Raw genomic sequence first — 22,794 nt, forward strand, 5'->3', positions numbered from 1 at the left:
CTCGCTCCCATAAATCATAACACTTCTCACACATGCAGCATACACCTTTCCCTTCAGCTTCAATGACACTCCCCTCATCATCAGCATGCCACTCAGTTACCGAAACTTCTTCCATGCACATCTCACTTGAGCAACCGTTACCTAGTCTGATCCACCTTCTCCATTCAGCATGTCTCCGAGGTAGCAAAATGTTTTCACACCTTCCAGCTTCACGCCGTCTCCAAGATCCAACTCAACATTTCCTCCATCTGCAGCTCCCTCTGTGCACAGCTTACATTTGAATGTAGCTGCCACACTGGTTAATGACCCTCTCAGACCACTACATTTTTGATGAACCCACTCAGCGCACATTGTACATTGAATGGAGTTCACTCTGACACCCTTCCTGCACACAGCACAGGGCCACTTCCCAGTTCTTTCCACCTCACCACATGCTTTACCACTTGCCATCACCTTCATCTTTCCGATATTCACCTTCAGACCTTTTGTCTCCATACATTCCTTCCACTTGTTCAACTTTTCCTTCAGTCCATCCATACTTTCCGCAATCAACACTGCATACAACAACTCCCACGGTAAACCCTCCTTTACGTTCTGAGCCAGCACCTCCATCACAGCTACAAATAGTAGTGGACTTAGTACCGACCCCTGATGCACTCCCACCTTCACCTCAAACTCACCACTGTCCCCGTCCTTCGTCCTTACAGCTGTGCGCGCTCTTTTGTACATTGCCATCACGACTCTCATCAACCATTCCTCCACTCCTAACTTCCTCAATGCCCATGTCAATACTTTGCGTGGAACCCTATCGAATGCTTTCTCCAGATCAATAAACCCAAGAAACAACTTCTTCCTCTTCTCCATGTACTTCTCCTGCAACTGCCTCACAATGAAAAGCGCGTCTGTCGTTCCTCTTCCTGGCATAAATCCAAACTGCATTTCGTCGATCTTCACTTTCTTCCTTATCCTCCTCTCCAACACCCTTTCCAATACCTTCATTCCATGCTCCAATAACTTTATCGCTCGGTACGAGCCACACTCCAGAGGGTCACCTTTCCCCTTGTATAGAGGGACGAGGGTACTCAGTTCCCAATCCACTGGAATGCGGCCTTCTTTCACCACCAGATTACAGATCTCTGTCATTCTCTTCACACCCCAACTTCCTGCTGCCTTCAACATATCTCCCACAACTCCCGTCAGCCCTCCCGCTTTTCTACCCTACATTGCTTTTATCGCTTCCTCAACTTCCTTCTCAGTTATCTTCTCTGCCGGTCCTAAAACTGGGTTACTCTCTATGTTGCCATCCCATTCATTCTCTGTATTCAACAGCATTTCCATATATCTTTTCCATCTTCCTTTACTTCCATCTGGGTCGACAACGATTTGTCCCACTTCATCCTTCAAGCAACTCACCCCCATCACATCACACCTCTCTTTCGCTATCTGCTTTGCAATCCTGAATACTGCTTTCTGACCCTCTTCCGAATCCAAGTGTTCTCCGAACATTTTCCTACATGCCTCCTGCGCCTTTGCTACCTCTTTCTTTGAAGCCTTACTGGCTGCCTTATAACTTTCATGCTCTGCTGTTTCTGCTCCCGTACCCTTCGCCTTCTGCCACTCCTTGAACTTCTTCCTCTTCTCGTCAATCCTCTTTCCAACTTCATCATCCCACCACCATGTTTCCGAGTGCCTCGGTGGTCCTTTGGTCCATCCACATACCTCACTAACGGCTCCCAACAGACTCGCTTTCATTGACATCCAACCACTTTCAAGCTCAACCACATCATCCTCGACCCTACTCAGCCTCTCTTTTAATGCCTCCCTTACTGTCACCTCTTTCAACCCCCACACCTTCATTCTCGGTTGGTACTTCACCCGCCGAGCTCTCCTCGCACCTTTCACCCTTATGTCGCAGACAACCAATTGGTGCTGTGAAACAGCCTCCTCCCCCGGTATCACCTTTGTGTCCCGGAGGTGTCCCCTATCTCTCCTACGCACCATCAGGTAGTCAACGGTTGTCGTCGACCCACCTGACGTGTATGTAACAAGCTTATTACTTACGTGTATGTAACAAGTAACAAGCTCTTTCTGGAACTGAGTATTACAAATTAGGCCATGGGGCATAGGGCTAAAATGTGCTCAATTTGACAATTTCGTGCAACAACGCAGGGGATTACTTAAAATTGCTATAGATGGGTTGGGGATGTGCTCCTGAACAAGAAACACCATGTCCCCAGACACCAGGGGTGCTCATTAATTTTTAACGTGCACTTGATGAAAATGCAAGTAAATATATATTCATCAACTATACGTTACTGCATTTTCTTTTATTTCTGGATAGTTTGAGGAGTAAAATGAAAAAAATTGATTGTGATATTGTTTCTAGACCTCCTTTTCACTAAAATACACCAATAAACATGATATTTTTGTATCTAGATAGTCATAGCGATAAGTTGAAAATGAATCCAATCTGAAAATATGGTCCGCCGCAGCTGAAACACATGTTGTGCCGCAAATAAATCATTTTTATTTTACTTTTTTAAAATTAACTGCTCACTTCTACCTTCTATGATCAGTTCATCTTCTTTGATTTGAAGAATGGCAATGAGTGGCAGTTGACGGCTGACTCCTTTTACTTTTTAGAAGATTCATTTTCAACTTATTTATTTAAAACAGTACAACATGTATACATTACGCATGTCATGGAAAGTGCTTGCATGATTAACAGTGTTTAAGAGTACTGTTACTTTTGCTTCGTTTCCATGTTCAATACATAATGTATACATGCCAGGATAAGGCAGACAGACATAAATAATTGAGACAATCAAATTTGTTTATGATATCCATTACATTATAATTTACATCATTGTTCAATTTACAGCTTTCAAGTTTGAGAAATTTGTACTATTAACTATATTCACAGGTATAAGGTCGAAATCATGAACACAGGACTTTCATTTAAAAAATGATTGTACTTAAGAATAAATTAATTTTAAACATGTCAACCACACATAGATGACAATCAGTGAAAAAATCACTGATCATCCAGGATTCGAACCTGGGAACCTGCGCTTTACTAGTGCGACGCCCTAACCAACTGAGCTATACGATCAGATGGAGAAGAACGGATGATTTTAAATCAATAGGTCTTCAGTTCTAGTCCCGTTCCTCTAACATCCTCTCATCTGAGAAGCGTATTGATTTAAAATCATCCGTTCTTCTCCATATGATCGTATATTTCAGTTCAACTTCAACTTCAGGTTAGAGCATCTTACTAGTAAAGCGGAGGTTCCCAGGTTCGATCCTGTATGATCAGTGATTTTTTCACTGATTGTCATTGATGTTGTGTGGTTGACATGTTTAAAATTAATTTATTCTTAATTTATTCTTATGATATTAACCCACACGTTTAAGCTTCGTTTCTATATGATTGTACTTGATATCATATTTTTGATGCATTTGACATTTCATTATTTACGACTTATCTATGAAATGAAACTTCCATTTGTTTTACTTAGTTCTAACAGTTAAGTTTACATTTCTTTCCCATAACTCTATTTCCAAAGAGTGTCCATGAATGGTTTGTAAAAAGACAAGTCAAATAACAGTATTAACACCCAGATAAGATGTGGTTTATCAGTATTGGGTTGATATGAGCAATGTCATTCAATTAACGAAAAGTACCTTGTAAATTGTAATGTATGAAATAAAACGTACTTTCAGTGAAAATGTTATTGCCGCTAATGCCTACAATAAAATATATTTCAGATAAAATATGATTTCTCATGTAGTATTATTTCAAGTTGACAAAATGTGTTTTAAAGGTAATATATAGTGGCAACTCTTTAACATGAAGTTGTTTGGATCTTATGATTTAGTTCATGTTTAAAGGAATTATCAGGTTATATTATAATGTAGAAAATAAGTTTGGAATGAAAAAAAAAAAACACTTCCGTGTTATCATGAATTTCGTGTTAACAGAGTTTGTGTTACGGAGTTGCCACTGTATTATACAGTGTTTTATACATATGCTTTATCTATCAAACACAATGGCACATTACATTTTTCTATAGATACATGTACCACAAGAGTCAGTCTGATTGAATGTGAATTGTATGAGAAGAAAATACAACATTTATCTACCAGTGAATTCATTGTTTCAAATTCAGTGAGATAACGACAAGTGAAGAAATGGAAGTTTTATGATTCTCATGTAATCAGACTGTGCTCATGTAGGCTTTAACAACTTCCATGTCCCCCCCCCCCCCCCCAAGAATCTATTGGTGCATCCCTTGTTATACATTTGTACACGCTTTGCTAGTAAAAATATTAATGACCATGACCACCGTGCAAAAAAACAACAAAACAAAAATACAAAATAAAAATAAACTCAACATGTGTTTATTGTTTATAATTATAGAGTTTAAAATTTTGCAAACATCTGTCTTTTTTAGTAACAAATATCAAATCATGGTTTTTTTAACAACTTCTCCGACAAGGTAAACATACTTTTTATTACCATCATTTACAGGACAGTAAGAAGTACCTACCGTACAATTTAGTAAAAATGTGTAGTCTACATGTACAAAATTATTTCTTAATTCTTTGTGGATCCTAAAAACAGTAATGAGGTGTGACATGAGCCTGATGACATAAACCACAATATCCCCACATATCATGATACTATTACTAAAGTAAAAGAGCATGCTTGCAATAGTACGATTTGTATTATAAATTGTAGTCTTGAAATAGATAAACAAAATCATAAAATGTACATTTCATCATGCATGACTTGCTGAGTCTGCTGTACATTTGTCAATTGAATTTGAAGATACTACTCTTCTAAGGCCAACTCCAAATCTTCCGGAACTTGTTACTAACTTGCTTGAATCAAGCATGATGATTTATTTGATCATGATATATGGCAATGTAATGTGAATTCTATCATCACGATCAGATTCTATCATCATGATCATGTCTATGTTTGCAGAACAATTGAAACTTTTGGCTAAACTTAAAGCTTACTAAAAAAATTACTACATAATCATATTAACTTACCATGAGATGTAGATGTTTCGGTCTTTTTCTCCTTCAGCCTGTTCACTTTACTGATGTCACAAAAGCGACGTGAACAATCATAATGGTAGCCAATGTTGGGATTTTCTGGTTTGGCTTCAATGCAGGATTGTGTATCGGATTGTGGATTCATTTTCAACTTATCGCTATGACTATCTAGATACAAAAATATCATGTTTATTGGTGTATTTTAGTGAAAAGGAGGTCTAGAAACAATATCACAATCAATTTTTTTCATTTTACTCCTCAAACTATCCAGAAATAAAAGAAAATGCAGTAACGTATAGTTGATGAATATATATTTACTTGCATTTTCATCAAGTGCGCGTTAAAAATTAATGAGCACCCCTGGTGTCTGGGGACATGGTGTTTCTTGTTCAGGAGCACATCCCCAACCCATCTATAGCAATTTTAAGTAATCCCCTGCGTTGTTGCACGAAAAAGTGGATTTTAATGGTATGCCCCATGGCCTAAATCAACAAATCAGCTCCATCAGCAAACTCCAAAATCCTTTCACCTTCTCCATTTCTCACACCATATCCGTAACCCCCATGAACTCCGTCAAAACCATCCATACTCCTTCCCACATGTCCATTTAGGTCTCCTCCTACCACAACAACTTCCTCATCTTTCACGTTTTCCATCAGCTTCTCTATCGCACACCAGAACTTGTCCTTCTCTTCATCGCTTCAACCAATCTGCGGGGCATATCCCGAGATGATGTTCACCAAGTGCTTTCCAATCATCATTTTAACCATCATCAACCTATCACTCACTCTAGTCACACTCACCACACTGTCTACAAACTCTTCAGAAAACAGGACACCAACACCATTCACGCCCTCCAGGCACCCTTGCCACATAAACTTGTATTTCTGTCCCTGCCTACCCTTCACCATTCTCACACCACTTCCCTTCCATCTCGTCTCTTGCACACAACATATGTCCACTCTTCTTCTGACAAATACTTCCACCACTTCTCCTGATCTCCCTGTCATTGTCCCTACATTCCATGTCCCAAACCTCAGAAACCGATCTCCACTTCGGGCTGTACCCTGCCCACATGTAGTTGTAATTGTCATGGTTCTCTTTTTGAGGCAATGTTTTTATGGCCGGATGCCCTTCCTGACGCCAACCCTCTTAGTCATCTCTTACGACACGCAGGGATACGGTGTACCTATTCTAATCCAGGGTACACACTGGGAAACGTTTACAACATGGAAATTCTGGGGGGATGGGGGGGGAGGGCGGCGTCAGCATCACGGCTGCGGTTTAAACATATTTAAATAATAGTTAAACAAAACCATGAAAAACAATCTGGGAAAAGTCTCTAAGTGAGGACGTGGATTTGAGAAAGCAGGAGCAGAGGTGGAAGGAAAACGATATATAGGGGGCGGGGCACAAGTCGAGACGAGGAGGAGAGCGAACAAGCACGTGTCCGGGAGGAGAGAAAGAATTAATATAGAATTTTTTTTGTTTGTTTATTTGTTTGTTCTGTTTTCAAAACGCTGGACAAAGGGTAAGATGTTCGTGAGAGGTAGGGGGGAGAAAAGAAAATCAAAGAAACAAGCAAATACTATGAAGGAAAGAACCCATATTCACAAAACACTGACGGGGGGGGGGGGGGGGGGGGGGGGGAGGGAGCCCGGAGAGACCAGGCGAGGCGCGAACAAAAAAAACCGACTAATTACACACAAATTTGCAACAACTACAAAACCAAAACCAAATATAAACACACAATAACACATACACAACAAAATACTCAGCGGAAATTTGACAAAGACACGAACGGGAAAACACTCAAACTTTGATGCCGTGGAGAGATCGAAGCAAGCCTCGTCGCTCGAGGGACCGGAAGTCGGAAGTCTAGGGATACATTGGAGGAGAAAAAAAAATTGATGACGTCATCGGTCACGTGGTTCGGCCGCCATATTTGTTTTTCCACAAAAGCCTTAAAAAACACTGAAAACACATCCTGGCAAGGGTCTGCAATCTCTGATTGCTCTTTCTAGTTACCCTGCACTCGCGAAGCGAATGGCAGGGTGAAGCATTCGGGTCCGTCCGTACGTCATCCGTAGTACGTCGTACGTACGTACGTACGTGCGTGCGTGTCTGCATTTTAAAAACTCATTTTCTCAGCAACTGTTGGTCCGATTGACATGAAATTTTCACCATAGGAGGGAATCCTCCTGTCGAATATTTTAGTGAATATTATGACGTAACAGGTCACGTGGTACGGGCGCCATCTTGGAAAAACCAAAACATTTTCACCTCTATATCTCAAAAACCGCTGCACATAAATAATTGAGACAGGTCTCATTGCAAAGAACTCTCGATGCCAAATGACATATGTGAATGATGACGTTATAGGTGCCGCCGTTATGACGTCATAATTCGACAAGTAAAAAACTTTATCCGATCAGGATGAAATTTCTTTAGCATCTCGGTATAAATTGATGCAGAAATAAAATTATAATGACGTCGTAGGTCACGTGGTTCGGACGCCATATTGTTTTGAGTGAAAAACCACTAAAATCCAATTTTCTCCTAAACGACTGAACAGATCGAGGCCAAACTTTGCAGGCAGAATCGCATACCCATGACGAACAAAAACGTCAGCGAGAATGACGTCATGCGTTGCATGGTTTTGGAGTTATGACGTTTTTAAGCATAAACTTTTAAAACCAAGCTCCTCCCTCATTTGTGATCCTATCGATGGGAAACTTCACAGATGTGTTCAGCATATCAGTCTACTAAAATCACCTTTTGTAATTTGCGATATGTCACGTGGTTTGGCAGATATAAATAATTAAACGAAAATATTTTTAAAATTATAACTCTTGAACCGCTTCATTGATCGACGTGAAACTTTATATTATAGTAGAGGTAATGAAGTGTAACATGTTTTCAAAATTTCAAGATGATTGGATGTACGGTCTGGAAGCTAGAAGTTGTTATTGCGTGAAGAAGAAGAGTCCTCTAGAGTGGGCATTGAATTAATTATCGCACTGCACATCATGAGCAGAGGCTAACTAACCCCCGCTCTAACAGGGAAAATGGCCTTAAAACGATCATTCATTCACTGCACATCATGAGCAGGCAAAGTACGGAGCGACCTCACGGAGTCATTTTGACCTCAAATAAAATTCTGATTTCAGATTTGTCAATCGCTGAGGTATATTAACACACAACCAAAACAGATTTGGCTAAATTCCGACGATTTTTGACGAAAATATAACATTTGTGTATGCATTTCAGTAAAGTAAAGTGTGTGCCGTGTCAGCATTTTAAAAATTGAAACGTGGCTCATTGTAAATAACTCCATATGGGGAATAGGTGTTGTTAACGATGACATCATTGGTGCCATAATTACGACGTCATAATTCGACAGGGACAACGCTTAGTCTGATCAGTTTGAAATTTATTGAGTGTGATCTATGCAACAATTATATTAGAGAATATAAATTGATGATGTCATCGCTCACGTTGTCTGGCAGCCATATTGGATCCAAAAAAAAGAAACGTTCAAAAATAGAAGAGTTGGCTCACACCAAGTTGACTGCGCAGGGTAATTATTCTATGAATACCATCTGGTGTTATTATGTTTCGTCCTGATCTGTTCTGTGTTAAAGCTCTTTCATGACCCTTGCTTTGTATGCAACAAAGCTTCTTTTTTGGGGCAGATTTCGGAAGTTTATATCTCAAAAAAATTGTTTTGTTACTTCCCACTCATTTTGTTATCATATCTTGCTTGCCCTTACTAGGGAGGTTTTGGCCGGAGCATCTCCAATTATATCTGCCTTTCTGAGGCTAACATTTTGGAGAATGGGTTGGCTCACCAGACTTCACCGTCGTTTAACCAACCACGCTGGCAGGTCGCGAAGCCACACATCGTGGCGGCCCTGTGCAGGTCAGCAGGTGAGGCGAGGTAGCCCCCGTGTCTGGCACATAACTCCAAGGCTCCAGAAATATCCACCCCAGGCTGTCCAGAGGGCAAAGAGGGCACATATAGCTGTCCTGGAATGACAAAAGGCAAGTTAATTGGCTAATAAATGCTTACTTTTACATTGCACAATAAATCTAATTACATGTTAGTATCAGTTCGAGGAAAATAAACATTAGTTAGGACAGTTAGTTGTGCAGATAATTATTATCAGGCCAGGAAAGTAATTTTGGACATTTGAACTGTAAAATGAAGAGGAAGAAGCGAGGTGATATTGAAATGTCTAATGTTGTTTATTAATCTCTGTCTTCTAAGAATAATTGAAGAAGCTTTTTATTTTACAAAACATTTGGGAAGATCATTACAATTGTTTCCTGTTTCATGCTGACATTGATTAATTAGCTCAATACTTATACTGTGACAATATGAGATCTCTAAGAAGGAACTTCAATGTAAGAGGAGGCCATTAGGCCCATCAAGCCTGCAAAATGGTTGCCAGCCTCTGGTTGTTTGTCCATGCTCTATCCTTTTGCAATGCCAAGCGTGTCAAGCAAGGAAGCAGTACGTACAATTTTTATAGTATTTGGTATGCCTCAGCCGGGGTTCTAATGACCGACCTCACAGACTTAGAGCGGATGCTCTAACCATATTAAGCCACCAAGTCCAGTGAAAGATGGGATTCTAACTGCAGGCCTCACCAGTCAGAGCAGTGTTTGACCCATTCAACTAGTGTTGAGGTGTATATCAGTATTTTGGTTTTCTTGGCCTCCTCATATCAAGCATTAGGAGGAAAGGTTATGTGTGGTCCAAAGTAGCAGGTACTTCACTCGACTACACTATCATTACCTCCGTCACAAAAGGTAGATCCCTACCTGTCCGTTTGTCTGCCTGTCTGTCTGTGAATAAGACGTCTCAAAAATTTGTAGACGGATTTGGACAAATCTTGGTGGACAGGTTGGGTGTGTGACGAGGACGAATCGATTCGATTTTGGTGAAGATCTGAATATGGATTCGGCTTATCAACGGGACACGAAACGTAAACTGTTCAGCCTGGTGGATTTATGCTCTCTACCGAATGCTGTTCTAGTTTGAATTGGCTTTGGATGGAAAAGGATCTTCCTTCAGAAAGACCATATGCAGTTTGAGTTGGTCAATGCTTCACCCACCCGTTTTATTTTATGCAACTTGTTAGGGTTAGGGTTGTTTGTATCATGTGGGACAATGTTCCAGATGTCATTTACCGAATGTCGTGTGTCATGGAAAAATCAGACATGTTCAGTTACACCATGACGTGACTGTGTCCTTGGCCAATGGGACAACCCGTTAAACACCATCGGCCATTGACTAAATGGTACAAGGGCGGAGGTCAGCTGGGTGAGACTTCTGGTGAGGTTAGGGTTAGTCTTTGCTAAGTCTCCCAATGTGTGCAGGCTCTCATGGATGAAACAAAAGTATTCAACCCCAAGACATGCACTCGAGTAACATGATGACCAATGTATTCCCACAAGGAGAGAAGATAAAGAAGATGGGAGATAATTAGGGGGCCAGGGTTGAGTGAAGAAGGAGGAGGAGAGGTGTGGAGGCTGACCAAGAGATGTTAAGCACAAAAACAGGATTGTCTCCATAACAGATGGAATCAACAGGACCTTGATTGAGGTACCATATGCTAACCACCATGGGAAGCACAGCGAAGCTGATACTTCAGACGTTGACCATCTTTTCCTCTGCCGAAGGGTTAACGCTCAACATCAGCTGCTCCTTGCTTCTCCTGACAGCATACTTCGACCAACGTCCAGTTGATTTCCACCATTGTTCGACCGGTACACCGATGCAGATCGACAATGGCCTTCACCAGCAAGACTAGTCCTTCATTCAACATAGTCTTCATAATGTATTTGGTGTTCTGTTGTTTGCCATTAATGAGAATCATCATCTCAGGCCAATCTTTTAAAGTTTGCCACCAAGTGATATGCTCCAAACACTCGATGAACAAGAGGTTGCTAATGAACAGTCATCCTCATCAACACAGTGCTACTCCAGTGAGTGTTCCAAAATTCCAGCAACAGATGCAACCTGTGATTCGACAGAGTCCAATAATTCAGTGTACCGGTACTCCAAAATGTGCACTTCATCCCTATCCAACACATTGTTAGACTCTCCCTTTCTGCAATTATGGCTGATTGATGCAACGGCTTGGTTATTTTCATAGTCTGACGCAGTAGCGCCAATTTGGCTTTTGAAAAAGGTCTGTTGCCACCCCCATCGCGCGGCTTTCTTCATGTTCGGCTTCTTTCGAGTCTCGGCATTCGAGCTAACTTGTTCACTGCGTGACATGTCCTTTTATAAGTTGCGAGCATTCACTGTCCTACAAGTGGCATTCAGAAAAGTGTGTCCCTGCTGAGTTTTCAGAGGAGACAAGAATGAAGCGCTCCTTTGTGTTGCTGTTTGAAGGCGCCTACAGGGCCCTTTGTACAAGGGATGAACAATGTTTCCAAACAAATGAGCCACACCAGAGAAAACTGTCATGGTAAAACAAGAGGAGCCTCGAAAGAGTGGAAGTGTTAACTCTGAACTAATCCTCTCCCAAAGCCATGACAAGTAAAACACTTCTGTCCTAATTACTTCATTGTGTTTTCACTCCTGTTTGTCTGTTTGTTTGTGTCTTTGAGCATAATATCTCAAAACGTTTTGGACATATTTGGCCGAGACTTGGTGGACAGGTCTAGCACTGTATATACTGTACTGTATGTATATACTGCACTATATATATATATATATATATATATATATATATATATATATATATATATATATATATATATATATGTGTGTGTGTGCAGTGTCTGTCTTGCTTTGTCTTGTCTTGTCTTGTCACTGAACTACTTTCTCAAACTTTTGTGAAATCGTACCAAACTTCTGGTATGCACTTATCTCTCCCGTCGGTATGTCTTAAGGGTATTTTATGGAAAAGCTTTCCAATATTTTTTTTTTGGAATTTTTTCGGGAATATATTTTTTTGCAACTTCAGTTTTCAACTTCAATTGTTTATAAAATGTGATATCACGTATATCACAAATACATTTGTGCAAAGTAGTTGTTTGAATTATGATTGGTGTAAACCATGACAAAACGGCAACTCGGGTACAGTCATTTATCTTTATATCTACACATCTGGGCAGTGTCTGTGTTGTTACTTTACGACTCCCTCAAACTTTTGTTTCTGTGGTTGTGAAGCGTTTTTAATAACGTGGTGGTGGTTTTGAATCACGTGGTGGTGAGGTATTTTGAATTATGCGGTGGTGAGGTGTTTTTAAATCACATGGTGGTGAGGTGTTTTGAATTACGTGGTGGTGAGGTGTTTTGAATTACGTGGTGGTGAGGTATTTATAATTACGTGGTGGTGAGGTATTTATAATTACGTGGTGGTGAGGTGTTTTGAATTACTTGGTGGTGAGGTGTTTTTAAATGACGTGGTGGTGAGGTGTTTTTAATTTCGTGGCTGTGAGGTGTTTTTATTACGTGTTTTATGGCTGTGAGGTGTTTTTAATTTCGTGGTGGTGAGGTGTTTTCAATTTCGTGGTGGTGAGGTGTTTTCAATTTCGTGGTGGTGAGTTGTTTTAAATTATGTGGTGCTGAGGTGTAATCGTCCCAAACTTCCAGTCTGCACCTACCCCTCCCCTATGTGTGTGCTGAGGGGTTCTTTCTTGAAAAAAAAACATTCAACCTAAATCTTCAACCTAAATTGCCTATAAAAATGTAATATCACAAACACAGCAAATACATTTGTGCAAAATAATTGTTTGTATTATGATTGATGTAAATCATGACAACACAGCAACTCAGGTACAGTCATTATCCTCAGCTAAAATAAGCCCGTTCCGCGCTCGCCTCACCAAGCTCGTGTATATATACAGTGCGTATCAAAAAAAAAGGTAATCCGAATTCAAGGGGTTAATATGCAAAGGTTATTTATTTTGACAATTTACATGTGGTTTACATGATCCTCATGATTAAGATCCTCAGCTTTCCATTGATACCTTCCATGCATCATTGCTGTCACACATGACCGAGTACATGTTCATTGAAAATGACAAGTTCAAATCGCATTTTTACAAGTTTGGCTAATCAATGGAAGTCAGGATAATTGGTGCAAAATGAACGTCAGATGTGAACTTTTCTCAGGAATGATTGGCCTTTATGCACCCACACCTTCAACATGTCCACCTCCCCTTTCAACACAAAGCTCACAGCGGCGGAGCATGCCCTGAACTGCTCGCTCACCATAGCCGGGTCATTGCGCAAAGCATCCACTTCATGTCGAATACGGCCCTGCAGTTCGTCAAGATCACGGGAAGGAGTTACGAACACCTTGTTCTTTAAATGTCCCCAAAGGAAATAATCACATGGTGTGAGGTCAGGTGATCTTGGCGGCCATTCCACTGCATGGTTGAGGGCGATGACTCGGTCTCCAAAGAGTTCCCGCAGTCGATGTCAGACAGCGATAAGACGATGTGTTGGGGCGCCGTCTTGGGCCCACCAGAGATATCTGAAGACACCACGAACCTGTCGCTCAAAGTTCTCCTCCAGCTGCGGTAAAACTTCATCATTGATCATCTGCAGATACCTGTAACCATTGACATTCCTTTGAAAGAAAAATGGTCCGATCACCTGACCACTTCCACAAAGTCCCAACCAAACAGTCCACTTTTTTCGATTCATGTTGGTGTCTAAATTAAATTCCGGGGGTTGTCCTGTCAGTGCATATTCAAGAACATTATGGGTATTGACCTTGCCGTCCATGGCGAAAGCAGCTTCATCGCCGATAACGAGATACCGCAGGAAATTGACATCTGCTTCGCAACGTGCTATCAACCATCTGGCAAGCACCAGCCTCCTGGCAAAATCACCTGGCGTAAGTTGATGCTGGATGTGAATCCGATATGGATGTTGGTGGAGGTCCAGTCTTGTGATTCGGTTGAATTTTTTTTTTTTTTTTTTTTTTTATTGGTGCAAAAATTTGTTAAAATTTTTTTTTACAACCACGACCACGAATGTTGCCGAAGGCAATCCCGTCCCATTTCGTCTTGCGCTGGTATCCCTAGGATGCTCCAAAACTTGCTGCCTTACTGCTGCAATGTTCATTTCCGATCGCCCAATGCACCTCCTACCAGAATTCCCCTTGTTGCGGTTGAGGCTAGTGCCATGCTCTTGGTATTTTCTAACATTCGCCCAGATGGTTTTGGCTGCTGGAGGTTCCCGTTCTGGGAAACGTTCCCTGAACGCATCACGAGTTCGCTGCAAACTTCCTTGTTTGGTGAAAGGTTGTAACCACGAAGTTCCGCTGTTCAGTCGTAAGTTGAACCATCTTTTCAATGACTCAGACTGTCTCTAAACCCATACACTGTAGGCCCATCTTAAATACCCATCTTAAACAAAGGATGACGCAACCGACGATTACCAGACCAGCTTAACAAATTTACATAATCAACTTGGCAGTCGACAAGTAACTACCCGATGATATCATCCGATCTTGATGAAACTTGCATGGGAGGTTGATATCATGATCTAGTTGTGTCCTGCCGAGAGTGGGCGTATTGCGCCCATTGTGGGCGGAGCCACGCCCGAAAAAGATGTCTTTTTATGGGGTAATCGAGTTCAAGCTACATCTTCTCTGAGGGGTTTGGTGGAATCTGACAGGGGTTTCGGTATTTGGTTAGGCCAATGTCATGTGTCTCGCCCCATGGAGCTCGATTTATCATTTTATTTTATTTTTTCTTTTTATTTATTTATTTATTTATTTATTTACATTTCATTTTTCACCGAATTTTCGGTATTGTGTAGCTAACTAACCTCATAACTGATTATACATTATTTTCTATCTCATTTCAAGGTCAGTAACCTTCGTTTTGACATTTCCGGGCCTGGCCTGTCCGGGCCTGTTTCGGTTACAGTCCGTCCTTTGTCATTGAATACCGCTCGCTCGTGAACCATCGTCGTCTCCTGACTTGTTTTAAATTAATTTTCTAAAATTTGTAGAATTTGTTTTTCACTTGGAAGTTCGGCGTTACGATGTGTAAATAAAGGTGGAAAAAGTCTGATTTAATGCATTTAAATTCTAGGTTACAAGGTAACAAAAGGTGAAATTTTTGAAAGGGGTGTAAACTTTCTACAGTCACTGTATGTATGTGTATGTTGTATAATCTATATAATTATAAAATTGAAATCTTGCGTGTTTGTGTGTAACATTCGATCGGTCCGGGGGCGTGGCTTACCCCTTTGAGAGAGTAGTAATATCCACCATTTTATTAACTCGCATAGCTTTGAGGCCTGTTTTGTAGGCCCGTGGTGTCTTGCTCTCTCTCTCAGTTTTATTTCAAATCAAATTCGATATATCATTTCATTTTTCACAGTCGCTAACATAGTTTTAGACTCGGTTGAAAAAAAACGGGAAGAAAATCCGATGAAAGTTTCCGTTTATAGAACGAAATGAATTCTGAAAGGCTTGTATCTTCAAGGCCATTGAGTCTGTTTCACGCCTTTATCTTCAATCTAAGTCGCCATCTGATTTCATTTTTATCGATGGTTTTAGACTCGGTAAAAGAAATAATTGAGAACATTCATGCACACACGGGAAATTGCAGAGATATATTTTAAAAATCGCGCCACGTTGATATACGAAAATACACCGCCTAAAATAACAGGCATACAGTATATATCTTCGTTATTTCATTCAACATTATTACCCGGAAGTAAAATATGTTTCAGGAAATTACCGAGAGATATTTCTTCGATTTTTTAAATTATTTATATGCGCATACACTTTAAATAGGTTTATTTGAAATCTTTAATTTTCACAATGTAATTTATTTGTCATTTGATGATCGACAAAACGATAGCACAAACACAATACTATTTGCAGGAAGAATGTCGTATCAACCCTCCGACGGCGCGACGGACGCGGACAAAGAATCACACCTCACATCTATGGACGCGAATAGCAACATCCGCACGAATCAGTCATCAATGATTTTCATTGATGCGCCTGGAGGCACAGGGAAGACGTTTCTTATTAACCTGATTCTCTCTAACGTGAGAGCGAGTGGAGAAGTTGCCCTTGCGGTGGCCTCATCTGGCATAGCTGCTACCCTCATGCCTGGTGGAAGAACAGCGCACTCAAGGTTCCAAATCCCTCTGACACCGAGGGAAGATGGCGTATGCAACATCGATAAAAATTCCACTATCGCAGACCTCTTTCGAAGTACAAAACTCATCGTGTGGGATGAGTGTCCTATGATCAGGAGAGAGAGTTTCGAGGCTGTGGATCGCACGTTGTGTGATGTATGTGACAAAGACGAGCCTTTTGGAGGGATCTTGACGATATGCTGTGGTGATTTCCGTCAACTTCTGCCCGTGGTGAAAAGAGGGTGTGATGCTGACGTTGAGAATGTGTGCATAAAGAAGTCCTACTTATGGCAGAGCTTTGGAATGTTTCACTTGAGAACTAATATGCGACTGACCGACGGAAGTGGGCAGTTTTCAAGATTTTTGCTCGACATCGGCGAGGATAGAATCGAGAAAAATGCGGATGATGAGATAGATTTGCCAGAGGATATACTGCTGACAACGAGTGGGCTCGATGAGTGCATCGATACCATGTATCCATCATTCGCCAATCCGATGGAGGTTTTTTCAGCAAGGTCTATATTAGTGCCCCTCAACGATATGATGCGAAACATCAATTCAAGATGCATCACAAGGTTCCCTGGTGCTAGCAAGGAGTATGCTGCGTTCAACAGTGTGACTGAGGGTACTGATGCGACGCACTTCCCAACGGAATTCCTTCATTCCGTTGAAGTCTCGGGATTGCCGCCGCACAACCTCGAGCTCAAAAAAGGATCCCCTATCATTTTGATGCGGAACTTGGACCCTCCGAAACTTTGCAACGGGACGCGCATGATTGTTGAGGACATGCTTCGAAATATTATAGTTGCGAGGATCATAAGTTCAACGTTTGAAGGCGAAACTGTAATGCTCCCTCGGATCTGACTAAATCTGTCGGAAGCTGAGGATATCCCTTTGCAGCGCTGCCAGTTCCCCATACAATCCTGCTTCGCAATGACGATCCATAAGGCGCAAGGGCAAACTATGGAGAATGTGCTGGTCTACCTGGAGAAACCGGTCTTCCAGCATGGTCAGCTGTATGTGGCGCTCAGTCGAGGGAAGAGGAAAGAGAACGTGCGAGTTTATGTAAATGGAGGATCGTCGACAAAGAACATCGTCATCAGAAGTGTCCTCTGACAACAAAATCGTGGTAGTCCACGAGTCGCGTGTTTTTTCTAAAAAAAAAAAAAAAAAAAAAAACGTGATCGGAGATAAGGGCCGAAATCACGTGTCACAGGTAAGTGATTTAGAACGCTGGAGAGGTGAGCCTTATGGCTTGCTGGCCCAAATAATCTCCCTGATGATATCCAGCGTTCGCTTTAGTTCTATTCTCATATCTATTCAAACTGACATTGACCCAACGGGTCATGGGTCGTCTAGTATAATATACAAACAATAATTCGTTGCACCCCCCCCCCCCCACACCTACTTGGCACTGCTTTGTTATTTTGCCTACCCTATTCTCTCAGCCCTTTTTGTCCCCCGTCGCACCGCGGAGCGAAAGGGGGACTATGGTTTTCCCCTCCGTCCGTGTGTGCGTCCGTCCATGCGTGTGTGCGTGCGTGCGTCCGTCCATCAGTCCATGCGTGCGGGCGTGCGTGCGTGCGTGCGTAAGCGAAGGACCGAATTCTAATTTGGTGTGTGGGTGCAACCCACGTCAAAATCCAAGATGGCCGCCACCATATATATGTCTGAACCTTGTGAGCGAAATATCTTGAAAAATAAACGAACTACTAACTTCTAATCTGGTGTGTGTCGGTGTATCTACGCCTAAGGGAGAACGCTATTGAAAGTTGGGTCGCCACATCAAAATCCAAGATATCTGCCTTGCGTCTTCCACTTTGTCAACTCACATCACTTCACCGACGGGGGACCTAGGCGTAATTCTTCTTTGTAAACCAGGCTTTCCACATTGTAGTAAGATTTGTGTGCTCTCTGTGGTGCGGGGTTTCATAATCACTCATGCAATGCGACACCTGTCCTCGGACGAGGTTTCAACCCCAAAATAAACGAATTTTATATAATTATATTAGTGGATTGTGCTTGCAGTGATGTCTGATAACTAAATCAATTTTGGGTAATTGCGGGAACTATAAACCTGTTAGTTTAAGTTCAATTGTGGGGAAGATGTTGGAGATGTTAATGAGGGACCGGATGGGGAACCATTAAATGAATTCACACTAATATGGGATTTTCGAAATGATGTATGCATGCTAATGAGACCTTTTGGCATGTGCTGTGTGCACGTGTGCAGTGTCTCACCTCTACTAGCGCGGGCACTTTTAACCTGCCATTGCTAGGGAGGAATGTGTAATTCAGTCTTTTAAACATAATTTCCAGCATTTAAACGAAAGAGTGGTAATTTCAAAATGGTTAACCATAATCGTTGTGTTGCTGGATGAAAATTGGACTGATGGAAATTTTGGAATCCGAGAAATATCCGTGGATGAGACTGAGAGGTGTTGAGTTCCTATAATTTCCTGTTAATACAAACGAGCGGCTACAGTGAATACATCAAACACACAATCACATACCGGGACAGACACACACACATGCGAATATACACATACACACATATCTATACAAGAGCATAACTGCCAAATTTCATGCTTTTATCACAATGTGAGAGATTCATCCTAATAACGGCTGTAGTCGCCGAGCTAATAGTAAAGACAGTGATGCGTTAAAACAAGAAAGAGCAATCAGAGATTGCAGAACCCTCGCCAGGACGTGTTTGTGTGGTGTATTTTGTGTGGTGTTTATTAGCTGCTGTGTTTGTGTGGTTTATTGACAACGTAGATTTATGTTCAATCCAATATGGCTACCCGTGTGTACCCTGAATTAGAATAGGTACACCGTATCCCTGCGCATTCTAAGAGGCGACTAAGGGTTGGCGTCAGGAAGGGCATCCGGCCATAAAAACATTGCCTCCAACAGGGAACCATGATTGCTATGGGGCCTGCAAGGCTAACCACCGCTATAGCGGGGAAAATGGCCTTAAGAAACAAATCCTAGCTCAAATGCACCAACAGATTGGACGGTGGGAGGGATTTTCGAAGCTCCACACGGTCTCCACGTTTTTCGAAGTTAAGTCTGTTCACAATTGTATTTTGTCGAAACTGTATTTATCTTTCGGTGTGTGAAGTTATTGTGTGCAACTTTGGTTGTTTCTCGGGGTTTATCTTTCATAAATTGATCGTCTGTTTGCCGTGTCGCGAGCAAGGCCTTTGCCGCGTCGCGAACGATTTGAAATCGAAGTTAAGTGATTGTTCCCATTTGTATTTTCGTTAAAACTGTATTTATTTATGGTGTTGTACGTATATTGTGTCCCGACGAAGATTTTTCGGTGCAAATCTTTCATACCTGTATTGAAAATCGTGTTAATTCGTGTCGTGTCTTGAGGCCTTGTACAGTGTGCACTGTACAACCTTGAGGCTTTGTTTTTCTCTCAGCGGTCCGTCGTTTGTGATCCAATAACTTTCGTTCTCTGTATTCCCAGGCTTTTCACCCATAGCCTACTTCCTTGTGTAAATCTCAACTCAAAAAAAAAAAAAAAAAAAAAAAAAAAAAAAAAAAACATTTCCTTCTCTGTTCTCATTCGTTTATTCATTCTTATTCGTTCGTTCGTTCTTCGACCACGTGTTTCTCCCCCATTTCCCCAGATAGTTTTCACTCATTAACCTTCAATGTTTACACTTTCCCCTCAAGTTATGTATTCCGTCATATTTTATAACACCTTTTTCTTCTTCTTCTTTAAAAGGCTGCTTTCGACTTGCTCACCAAATCAATTCATCCCAAAAAAAATATCCATCTCCTATAGTGCCTTTTTTCTACATTCCCTAAACTCTCCTGCACTCCATCCTCCATCCAGCGTCCTTAAACGTATTTTTAACTCGAAGGTCACAAGAAACTCATTTTGCAATAAATGTTCGTTTCCCATAAATCGTACACTTTCAAAAATCCAATCTCACCCCTCCCCTCCAAATCTTCCCCATAACCCCTCCCCTCCAAATCTTCCCCATCACCCCTCCCCTCCAAATCTTCCCCATCACCCATCCCTTTCAAATCTCCCCCCTTGCCCCCTCCCTCCTAAACTACCCCCTCACCCCTCCCCGCCAAGACGCCCCCTCGCCCCTCCCCTCCTAGACTCCTGCCTCACCCCTCCCCTCCAAATCTCCCCCATATCCCATCCCTTTCAAATCCCTCCCCTTGTCCCTTCCCTCCCAAACTCCCCCCTCACCCCTCCCCTTCAAATCTCCCCACCCTCATTGCTTCTCAATTTCCCCCCTCTCACTCCCCCTCCTCAAAGCGTCCTCCCCGCTTCTTCCCCCTTCAAACTCTCACCTCCATCTCCCCCAACCTTCTGCCTCGCTCTTCCCCCTCCTCAAATAACACCTCATTGTGGCTCACCCAATCACCATCAAACCTTTTGTCCGCCCCATCCTTCCCTTTCTCCGAGCTATTCTGAAATCTCTGACACACCTTCAACAGCTCTCCCTACCTCTTCCACCTCTTCCACATCTTACCCTACCCCTCCTCCCCCCTGTTCTGTATCTGATGCTCCCCCTTCCTCTTCATTAACGGTATGGACCTCAAACATCCGGGGCCTTCGTTCAAACTTAACTGATCTCTCCATACAGGTTGCTTCTGTCAAACCAGACGTGACCTGCTTAACAGAAACTTTCCTCCTTTATGATGTCTCTGATTCCATAGTATCTCTCCCGGGCTACTCCCTCCTCCGGTATGATAGACCTGAGCCTCGTCCTGGAGGCGGGGTTGCTATCTTTATCAAAAACTCTCTTCCTCACTCGCCCTGCACTGCACTCTCTCCACCTCACCCCCAGGAATACCTCTGGCTACGGCTTCCCCTTCGCTCCCACCTCTTGTTCATATGTGTGTTGTACCGTCCACCAAACAGTGATGACTCCATCTACATCTCGCTGTCTGATGATATGGACCAACTTCTATCTACTCATCCCAACTCTCTCTTCCTCATATGTGGTGATTTCAACTGTCATCATGCCAGTTGGCTGGGTGTGGGTACCTCTCTCACCAGCCATGGCTCCTCAGCAAAGGACTTCTGCGACTCACTGGGACTGACACAATCTGTCAATTTCCCGACCCGGATCTCAGTCAACGGAACATCTTCTCTTCTGGACTTGGTTATGACTAACTTCCCTGAAAATGTCTGCTGCTCTTCTTCTGCTCCGATCGGATCATCTGATCATGTCCTTGTTAAAGTGGACATCTCTCTGACCATCCTCAGGGAGCCTACTCAGCGTCGACGAGTCTGGCATTTCACTCAGGCCAACTGGCACGGTCTTCAAGCAGCCATCAATCATCTGGACTGGTCTCCCATCTCTACCACCTCTGACATCAACTCATCCTGGGAATTCTTCCAAAGTAAATTGCTCTCTCTCATGCACAGATTTATCCCATCTCGTCTTCAGTTGTCATACCCTTCCTCCCGTCCATGATACACGGAATCTTGTGGTGAGGCTGTTGCCCAGAAACAACTTGCCTTCGTCTCCTGGAAAGCAAATCCAACGGAAGGAAATCTCATTTCCTTTCACAAAGCCCGAAACAAGTGTGTGTCCACCCTCAGGAGAGCCAGGAAACAATATCTCTCCATTCTCAAGACCGAACTCTCTTATCTGTCTCCCTCTTCCAAATCCTGGTGGCGTCTGGTCAAATCCGTTTCTGGTGTTTGTTCCCCCTCCATCCCCTCCCTAACCTCAAATGGCTACACAGCTGACTCCGCACGTGAAAAAGCTGAATGCCTCAACTCTGTGTTTGCCTCTAAATCTTGTGTCCCAAACCCATCCCTCTCTGTACCCACCATACCCAGTCGTACCCTGCTGCTCCTGGACTCCGTGTCCTTTCCTCCTGACAAGGTGGAAAAGTTTCTGTCAACCCTCGTCTCTGATTCTGCAACTGGACCCGACGGCATCAGCCCACGGGTCCTAAAATCCTGCTCTGCTGCTCTATCTCACCCTCTCTGTGTTCTCTTCACCCTCTCTTTTGCTCAAGGTCAACTGCCATCTGCTTGGAAATCAGCCAACATCACCGCTTTGCACAAAAAAGGTGCAAAAACAGATCCTAGCAACTACAGACCAATCAGCCTTCTCCCAATTATCAGCAAAGTCATGGAATCCATCATTGCTTCGGATATGAAATCTTTCCTCTTCTCCAATGGCTTGATCTCTGATCATCAATTTGGTTTCAGACCAGGTCACTCTACTCTGGACATGCTGCTTCTGCTGTCTCAACAATGGATGGAGGTCCTCAATGCCAAACAGGAAATTAGAGCTGTCTCCCTCGACATATCACGTGCCTTCGACACGGTCTGGCACCCCGCTCTGCTCACCAAACTCTCCTCCTTTGGTATCCATGGAAATCTCCACGCATGGCTGGCGGACTTCCTCTCTAGTCGTCGTCAACGTGTGGCCCTGAATGGGTTTCTCTCATCTCCTCTTCCTGTTCAGGCTGGAGTTCCCCAAGGCAGTGTTCTGGGCCCCGTGCTTTTTCTGGTCTTCATCAATGATCTCTCTGACTCTCTCGAAAATCCTCTCTATCTCTTTGCTGATGACTCCACTCTCTGCCGCTCCATACCT

At 42.6% G+C, this 22,794-nt stretch overlaps 2 protein-coding genes across 2 annotated transcripts in view; one reads left to right on the forward strand and one right to left on the reverse strand.

Annotated features, from left to right (window-relative positions):
• Nucleotides 1-22,794, forward strand: part of LOC137434292 (trafficking kinesin-binding protein 1) — a 1,208,017-nt gene that overhangs the window by 484,810 nt on the left and 700,413 nt on the right. The gene's annotated exons all lie outside the window — the stretch shown is intronic.
• LOC137433646 (sushi domain-containing protein 5-like) overlaps nt 1-22,794 on the reverse strand; it is a 117,262-nt gene that overhangs the window by 91,467 nt on the left and 3,001 nt on the right. Inside the window, exon 2 of the mRNA XM_068125931.2 lies at nt 8,916-9,093. Within this exon, the coding sequence (XP_067982032.2) occupies nt 8,916-9,093 (178 nt within the window). The remainder of the gene's footprint in view (nt 1-8,915; nt 9,094-22,794) is intronic.

Source organism: Myxine glutinosa, chromosome 10 (assembly GCF_964187855.1).
Source record: "Myxine glutinosa chromosome 10, kmMyxGlut1.1, whole genome shotgun sequence".
In the NCBI taxonomy this organism is placed as follows: domain Eukaryota; kingdom Metazoa; phylum Chordata; class Myxini; order Myxiniformes; family Myxinidae; genus Myxine; species Myxine glutinosa.